The 9,329-nt window shown below is 46.0% G+C and overlaps 1 protein-coding gene across 1 annotated transcript in view; it reads left to right on the plus strand.

Annotated features, from left to right (window-relative positions):
• LOC123088066 (uncharacterized) overlaps positions 1 to 747 on the plus strand; it is a 5,877-nt gene extending 5,130 nt beyond the window's left edge. The window contains exon 3 of the mRNA XM_044510218.1: positions 637 to 747. Coding sequence (XP_044366153.1) covers positions 637 to 687 — 51 coding nt within the window. The 3' untranslated portion in view covers positions 688 to 747. The remainder of the gene's footprint in view (positions 1 to 636) is intronic.
• The last annotated feature ends 8,582 nt before the right edge of the window (positions 748 to 9,329 follow it).

A 9,329-nucleotide genomic window follows, 5' to 3' on the forward strand; every position in this document is an offset into this window, starting at 1 on the left:
CATTTGACTTTAAATATGCGGCAAAAATCTAGGTCAGTTTTTTTCATGAGATGGAGTCGGATAATGTGTAGGAGCAGACATATGCACATGGTGTGGAGGAATTGTCGACGGACGCCATATATGGCGTCACCATGGAGGCAAGCTTCTTGCTAGTAGACACCATCCTCCCGTAAGATCTCCCGTAAGCCCCATCCCCTCCCCACCTGTTTGTGACATTTGGGGATAATGTATTTTAGCTCAATTTCACCTTCATAGTCACTTGAACAACCAATTTTAGGGTAGAGTTGAAACTGCTACTTCAATGCATCATGGATATGCCGTAGTTTTGTGTTGTCCACGGTGTCGACGAGGATAACCATGTGAAATTAGGGTTGTGGTATTAGGCATCATATATTGGATTGTAAGGACAATGGCACACACTTTAACAAGTATTCACTTATGCTTGCACAACTATCACCATAACAGGTATGATAATTTTCTCCCAGCAAAAAAGGTAACATTAACTTTCCATGTTAATATATATGTGATACTTGTGAATAAAATAGTATGTAAGTGCATCTAGTGCCACCCCTAGTTGGTTTTAGAGTATTGACGACAAACTTGGTTGAGGGACTAATGTGTTTGTGAGAATTGCAGGATAACACAGGTAGTAGTCCCTCATTGATTCGGTTTACCTACCAGAGATGACCCCTAAAAATGTATGAAGACATTAAAGACAATGGTGGTTCGTGAAGACATTCACGACGAAGATAATGACCTGTGAAGACATTCACTTGAAGACTATGGAGTGCGAAGACATAGTTGTTTCGTAGTTTCCTTTTCTTCTGTATTGAGTCATAGGAACCACCGTACTGTTAAGTGGGGTCCAAGTGAACAAAGTCAGATGACTGATGTGATGCTCAACCAAAATCCTATGTCTTCGAGCAAAGACAATGAGAGAAAATCTTATCCAGAGTTGGATGAGTCAGCTATGCTTGTAGCCCAAGCCAAGTTGCCGCATGTGTTTGAAATCCGACCGTTGGACACGTGTCGGTTCCATAGTGACCCAGGGTCATTTCGGACATATCATGTCGGGTTGCCTCCAGGCTATAAATAGCCCACCCCCTACACCATAATTTGGTGTCTGCTCAGAGTTAGTGCACGGCTTTTGTCGTTTGAGAGCAACCCACCTCCGAAGCCTTTGAGAGAGAGATCCTTGCGAGGACAAAGCCCCAAACACCCAGAGCCAAAGAGTGTTAGGCATCACTGAAGTCCTTCTATCCGCGTGACCTGAAGAGTTGTTACACTTGAGGACTGGGTAGACGTCGCGTTCTGAGCATCCAAGAGCCATTGTGGATCGCCGGTGAACGAAGTCTGTGAAGGTTTGGAAGTCTACCTTGAAGACTTACCAGAGTGATTAGGCGAGGACTGGGTGTCTTTAGCTCAAGGAGAATAAGGTGAAGACACAGTCTTCTGAGTTCAATCTTAGCCTCCCTAATCAGACGTACAGTTGTCACAACAACTGGAACTGGTCTACCAAATCCTTGTCTTCACCAAGCAAGTGGTTCTATCCCCTACCTCCTTACATTTTAGTTTGTCTTTGTGAAGTCATTGCTTGCTTATCTGATCTGATTGACTTCACTGCTTGAAGACTATATCATGTTTGGCTTCATATCATCTTCCATTCTGATCCATACTATCTAGCTGTTGTTAGTCTTTGTACTTTCACTGTATTGCTTACTTGACTATGGTTTGTCTAGTGTAGTTTATCTTCCGCTGCATATCATATAGGCCCATATCGACTGTTTGTCTTCAAAGACCTCATCCTTTGAAGACTTTCATATAAATCGCCTATTCACCCCCCTCTAGTCGATAACAAGCACTTTCAATTGGTATCAGAGCAAGGTGCTCCCTTGTTCTGTGTGATTCAGTTTAACCACCTGGAGTTTTAGCTATGTCGACTGCAGGGATAATCAAAGTCTCCACCGCGTGTCTAGTCTTTGATGGCACTGATTACCCCTATTGGAAGAATAATATGCGCATGCATCTTGAAGCCATTGACATTTACCTTTGGTATGTCATCAAGACAGGCGTTCCCAAGGTCGGTGAAGGTGTCACCGCTGCTGATGTCAAGAGGTTCGCGCAACTGGACTCAACCGCCAAGAACATCATCTGTGGTCATCTGACCAAAGGACGGTATGGCTGTGTGAGTGCACTGGAAACTGCGAAGCTAGTCTGGGACTGGCCGTCCAAGGTCAACGAAGGCGTCTCAACCCAGAGAGACTCAAGGATTGATGTTCTTCGCAACCTCTTCAACCGCTTCAAGAGAAACGACAATGACAATGTCCAACTCATGTTCGATCGCCTCACTGATATCACAAATGAGCTTCGCGCACTTGGCGCCATTGAGATCACTAAGCATGAAATTGTGAAGAAGCTCCTGAGATCACTTGACAGCTCATTTGACACCTTGGCCCTGATGATTCAAGAACGTCCTGACTTCAGAGATCTCGATCCATCGGACATACTTGAGAGGCTCAACACACATGAGTTCCAGCTATCTAAGAAAAGAGACATCTATGGCCCCAACTATGGCTGAACCCGTGCTTTGAAGGCAAAGGCCATTTCCTCTTCTGAATAAGAATTTGACTGCAGTTCTGAGGATCCTGAAGACATTGGAAAGGAGCTAGCAATGCTCGTGAAGAAGTTCCAGAAGTTTTCCAAAAAGAATCGCTTCAGAAAGTCTTCAAGATCCAGCTCAAGAAATGATGAGGCTTCCTCTCGCGACCACAAGAAGAGAACATGCCACAAGTGCAAGAAGCCAGACCACTACATCTCTGAGTGTCCACAATGGGACAAGGAAACTAAGAAGAAGAAGAAGAGCAAGGAATATGATTCTGACGACAAGAAGAAGAAGAAATTCTCAAAGCTTCTTCAAAGTCTTCGTCAAAGTCATCATCTCACAAGAAGAGCTCATCCGGCAAGGCTCGTGCGTTCATTGGCAAGGAAATGGATTCTGAGGAGGAATCTGCTTCTGAGGAGGCGGAGGTGGAGTCTGAGGAGGAGTCTGATTCAGGTGTGGCAAGCCTGGCTCTAGCTTCGGCATTCGTCGCCAAGTCCATCTTCAACATTGAAGACAATGGTCACATCGTCGATGCTGAAGCCGATGATGAGGACGACTCTGCTCCGACCTACTGCTTCATGGCACGAGGTGCCATGGTAAACTCACGCGATGCTTACTTCCAAACATCCAGTGAAGATGACTCTGAGTGTGAATCTAAAAATGGCTATAAGACTCCTGCTAAAATTGCAAATGAACAACAAGCTGCTATGGAACATATTCAAAAGTTGCTAGACAAAAGCGATGACCTATTGGACGAGGAAATGAATCGAACTCAATCCTTAATCGAAGACATTATAAATCTTCATGTTAAGTACGAGGAACTTGAGAGTTGTCATGAAACTCTCTCAGCTACCCATGAGAAGCTTTCCTACGATTATCTTAAAAGGAAGCGAGATCTAGAGAAACTAAGAGCGTCTCATGAAGATCTTCAAAAGGATAACGATTCACTACTCGCTCAACAGATCAATTCCGCTCAGGAAGACTTTGTGCCAGCATGTTTAAAATGTCTTGAGCGTGATAATGCTGTGTCTGTTGCTGAATGTTCCACTGCTTCTGATATTGCAATATCTTCAACTGCTGATACGGTAACTAACCCCTCTACTGAGGATGCCACTACTATTGCTGATGAGAATGCTAGGTTGAAGACATTACTTGAAACAGCCATGTACAAGAGCCTCAAAGGGCATCAAACACTATGTGATGTCCTCAAGAAACAGATTCTGAACCGAAACCCTAGGAAAGAGGGTGTTGGGTTTGAGAGGAAAATAAATGTTGATGGTTCTTATTGGAAGCCTGAGCAGTACCCCAAAACCACATGGGTTGCTACAAATGGTCCTTCAGTGGACCCATCCACCTTATCTGGATTCACTTGTGCTAACCCCATTATCATTGATGTTTCCTTTGACGCCAATTATAAGCTGTTTAAGAATCAGAATGGTGAAGTGTTTGCCAGATTTATTGGTACTAACTGCAGGAATGGACCACCTTTGAAGAAGATTTGGGTACCCAAAAGTTGTCTTGAGAAGCTTCCTGTGAATGTCATCATGACACCATCTGGGAAGAAGACAAACCCCAGATCAAAGGCGTCATATGGTCCAAAGGCTTCATACAGACAGAGGATCTCTCAAGGTCACCCTAACGCCAATGTTTTGCAGGAAAACCATACTCAGACTTATGAATATGAGCAAGTTTCTTCAAACCGCTATGTTCATAAAACAAAGAACTTCTCTGCATATTCTTATGAGTATTATTCACCTCCTACAAGGCTGTTTGCTAGGGCTCCAAAGCCAAAGTTCTCAGATGATGCACTTAGACTCATTGCTTCTAAGCCACCCCTAAAGATGTGGGTGGTTAAGAAGAATTAACTTTCTTTTGTAGGGAAAGGTCTCCAGCTGGAAATCAAAGACTTCTGACGCCAATGCTGGGGACCTAAAACATCTTGTGGGACGCAAGATAAAATGCCAGAATAGTCTTACCATTTATTTCGTCCCAGGGTTTCTTGACAAGCATCCTATATTACCCAACAAGAACCTTAACTTTGATAGTATGCTTGTTCGACAAATGTTTATGCTTCACAATACTCTTGGTGAAGCCTATCCCGCTAACTGCATTGTAGGGTACAGCTCCGAAGACTACTGAGTGGATTATGGACAATGGATGCACTAACCACATGACTGGTGATCGAAGTCTTCTTATGGATTCAACCCTACGTCCGTCTGACAAAAGTCACATCACGTTCGCTGACACGGGTAAAAGCAAGGTATTGGGCCTAGGTAGAGTTGCAATCTCAAAGGATCAGCACATGGATAAAGTGATGCTTGTTGAATCCCTTGGATTCAACTTAATGGCTGTCTCGATGCTTTGTGATCTGAACATGATTGTGATATTTTGAAAATATCATTGCCTTGTGCTCATGGAATCTGACAAATCTCTAGTCTTCGAAGGGTATCGAAGAGACAATCTGAATGTGGTAGATTTCTCTGCAGTATCACAGCTTGTCGTATGTCTTCTAGCAAAAGCTTCAGAGCAGCTGGCTCTGGCATCGGAGGCTAGGACATGCAGATATGAGGAACTTGCACACTCTCGTGAAGAAGAAGCATATCATTGGCATCGAGGGCGTCAAGTTCAAGAAGGATCATCTGTGTGGTGCTTGTGAAGCCGGGAAGATGATAAGGGCCAAGCATCCCTCGAAGACAATCATGACTACATCATGCCCCTTCGAGCTGCTACACATGGACCTATTTGGCCCTACTCATTACTCTACCCTTACTACCACTACACATCTTTATGGCTTCGTTATTGTTGATGATTATTCAAGATACACATGGGTACACATAATTCTCTACAAGACTGAAGTGCAGGATGTCTTCAGACGATTCGCCAATCGTGCCATGACCAACTATGGCATCAAGATCAAGCACATCAGAAGTGATAACGACACATAACTCAAGAACACCGGCCTCGACACTTATCTTGATACATTGGGCATCACACATGACTTCTCTGCTCCATACACACCATAGAACGACATCGTGGAGCGCAAGAACAGAACCCTCATTGAGATGGCACGTATGATGCTTGATGAGTACAAGACTCCAAGAAAGTTCTGGCCTGAAGCTATTGATACTGCTTGCCACATCATCAATAGAGTTTATCTTCATAAGTTCTTCAAGAAGACATCCTATGAACTTTTGACTGGTAAGAGCTATTTCAAAGTCTTTGGTGCTAGGTGCTATATCAAGGATCTGCACCACACTTCAAAATTTGCACCGAAAGCACATGAAGGTTTTATGCTTGGTTATTGTTGGGGATATAACTGTTGGGTATGACCTGCCCAGGAGGGGCCGGGTTATACCAATGGCGGTTCATCAAGACAAAGCCCATGAAGATGTTGAAGATGGCGGTTCATAAAGCAGACTTGCTAAGGGCTCGAAGCCCAAAGGCGACTTAAGGCCCATAGGTGTAAACCGCCATGTATGTATAATTTGTATTGTAAGGCAAGTGTAGATAGTCATCGAGCCGGACACGTATGTATGAGCCGGCCGGGACTCCGTGAGCCGCCGGGCGTCAACCTGTGTATATAAAGGGATGACCCGACGGCGGGTTAGGGCAAGAAACAAGAGATCGAAAGCTAGGTCAAGCGTATTTGCTCCCTGGTAATCTAAACCTAAGCAATACCACCTCAAAATGGATTAGGCCTTTACCTTCACCGCAAGGGGCCGAACCAGTATAAACTCCTTGTGTCCTTTGTCCCGTTTAACCCCTTTAAGCTAACCTAGTTGCGATGGCTCCACGACTAAGTCCTCACACTAGGGCAACTCCCGTGACAATTCCATTACAGTTGGCGCCCACCATGGGGCCAGCGCACGGTGGTTTCGAGTTCTTGAAGAGCAGCTTCGAAGGGATTAAGGGATACGCTGTGGGCTGGATGGCCAAAAGTCGTCGTGGCAAGCTCTACATCGACGATGCAGGCTGGGCCCCCGAGGCCGGCTCAATTGAGTACGGGTACCGGGTCCCCTTCGGCGGAATCCAAGTCTTCATCGGCAAGATCGGCGAACCGGGCCCTGAGCCGGGCATCTCCAGCAACATCATTGAGATGGCTCAGCGTGCACGACCCACCCGAGTTTAGCCCGCCGTCAAACGCTAAAATACTTGGTCAAAACTTTAATAAAACAACACCAACCAAACACATGTAAAACGGAGAAAAACATTGGTTTTAAGAAACCATAGTATTCCTTGCCCACCCAAGGGAATACTGTGGTTTTCAATTACCACAGTTTTAAAAAAACTTTGCCGCCTAACTAGCCCTCAGTTTCTACGCCCGCATGTTGGCGAGATCCTGGCGGGGTTGGTTGGGGCGTGATCCACACAGCCCCTAAGAGCATCTACAGCCGGGTGCCCTAAACAAATCTCAAACACCCGGGCGGGCAAACCGATCACTGACCAGTCACAAAAAATCGACTCATCCGGACGCCTCAAACGCATCTCAAACTCCCGGGCTGTCTGGTGCTCCTCATATCCGGTCCAAAAATAGGGCGGATATGGGGCAGCCCGAAGACATCTGCAAAGCAATATCGAACTCCAGCAACGACTCTGGCTCCAACCTCGACTACGATGAGGAGCTGGCCCTCTGCATTGTCTTGGAGCGGTCCAAGGTGGATAACGGGGGCAGCTACCGCGTCGACGCAGCGCGGATGCCGGAGTTGGATCCTCCCGGCCCGCGCTCAGCTCCGGTAGGACAACGCAGTCTGCACCGCCCACGCGTTGTTCCCTCCCCCCGCTGTCCGCTCCTCCGCGCGGGCAGTGGTGGGTGCTAGTCCCCGCGCCGCCAGCCCGCACGCACACTCCGCAATCGGAGGCGTGCGCCGCCCGCCGCGAGAGGCGGCGATCAAGGGAGAAGGAAGCGGCAGAGCAGTCTGTGCGCCGTTGCCGCGGGATGTTGACGGAGCCCAACGAGGACGAGTGGCTCCTCGCATGGGCCTGCCGTCGGTCGCTCGCCACGGCGGAGACAAACGCTCGCCGCCTTCGGCAGAAGAACGCAATGGTCCTCCGGCTAACCATAGAGCAGTCGGAGTGGGAGGCAGCGGCAGAGGCGGCTCGGCTCACCAAGCTGAAGCGAAAGGAGGACAAGGCCGTTCGCCGGATGAAGGGGTTGATCGTCATGTCCTCCTTCGACTACGACGATGGCAACGCCGACAGCTCAACCTCCTATTCCGAAGACCAAGATCCTACACTAGCCGCGGACACCTACAACTACGCCGGGGAGCGGAAGGGCAAAAGCCCGAATGATCTTTTGGATGATGTCTAGCTCGTTTGATGTTCGTTGGCAGCCGATTTTTTGCCCATTCTTCGATCATGTGGAGTAGCTCATGTTGCATGTATAGTATGGATATGGGGTGCCGGATATGAGATACGCAGATGTGAAGAGCGAAATATGAGGCGTGCCCGGTCAGTGCCGACGGACGCGTCCAGGCACGTCCTGTTGGGGAACATTGCATGAAAAACAAACTTTTTTCAAAGCACACGCAATGTTCTATCCATGGAGATGCATAGCAACGAGGGGGAGAGTGTCTACGTACCCTTGTAGATTGTAAGAGGAAGCATTTAAAAACGCGGTTTATGTAGTCGAACTTTCTTCGCGATCCAACCGATCGAGTACCGAATGTATGACACTAATGTCTACTACGCAAGTTTATTCTTGTAGACTCGTGTTGGGCCTCCAAGCGCAGAGTTTTGTAGGACAGTAGCATTTTTCCCTCAAGTGAATGACCTAAGGTTTATCAATCCGTGGAAGGTGTAGGATGAAGATGGTCTCTCTCAAACAACCCTGCAACCAAACAACAAAGAGTCTCTTGTGTCCTCAACACACCCAATACAATGGAAAATTGTATAGGTGCACTAGTTCGGCGAAGAGATGATGATAAAAGTCTAATATGAATGGTAGAAATATATTTTTATAATCTGAATAAATAAAAACAGCAAGGTAGCGAACGATAAAAGTGAGCACAAACGGTATTGCAATGCTTGAAAATGAGGCCTAAGGTCCGTAATTTCGCTAGTGCAATCTCTCAACAATGCTAATCTAATTAGATCATATAACCATCTCTCACGTATGATGAAGAATCACTCCAAAGTTCCTATCTAGCGGATAACATAAGAAGAAATTTTTTGTAGCTATTCTTTTCGATCGATCTATCCAAGAGTTCGTACTAAAATAACATCAAGTTATTCTTTTCGATCGATCTATCAAGAGTTCGTACTAAAATAACACCAAGTTATTCTTTCCGATCAATCTATCAAGAGTTCATATTAAAATAACATCAAAGCAAATTCAGATTCATAATACTCAATCCAACACAAAGAACCTCAAAGAGTTCCCCAAGATTTCTACCGGAGAAACAGAAGACGAGAACGCGGATCAACCTCTATGCATAGATTATCCCAATGTCACCTCGGGAATCCACGAGTTGAGTGCCAAAACACATATCAAGTGAATCAAAATAATACACCATTGTCAACACATGTATTCATATGCAAGACATATATCAAGTGTCCTCGAATCCATAAAAGTATCCAATCCGATAACAACGAAATCTCGAAGGGAAAACTCAATTCATCACAACAAGATAGAGAGGGATAAACACCATATGATCCAACTATATTAACAAAGCCCCCGATACATCATGATCGTGCCATCAAGAACACGAGAGAGAGAGAGAGAGAGAGA

Source organism: Triticum aestivum, chromosome 4A, assembly GCF_018294505.1.
Source record: "Triticum aestivum cultivar Chinese Spring chromosome 4A, IWGSC CS RefSeq v2.1, whole genome shotgun sequence".
Lineage (NCBI taxonomy): Eukaryota > Viridiplantae > Streptophyta > Magnoliopsida > Poales > Poaceae > Triticum > Triticum aestivum.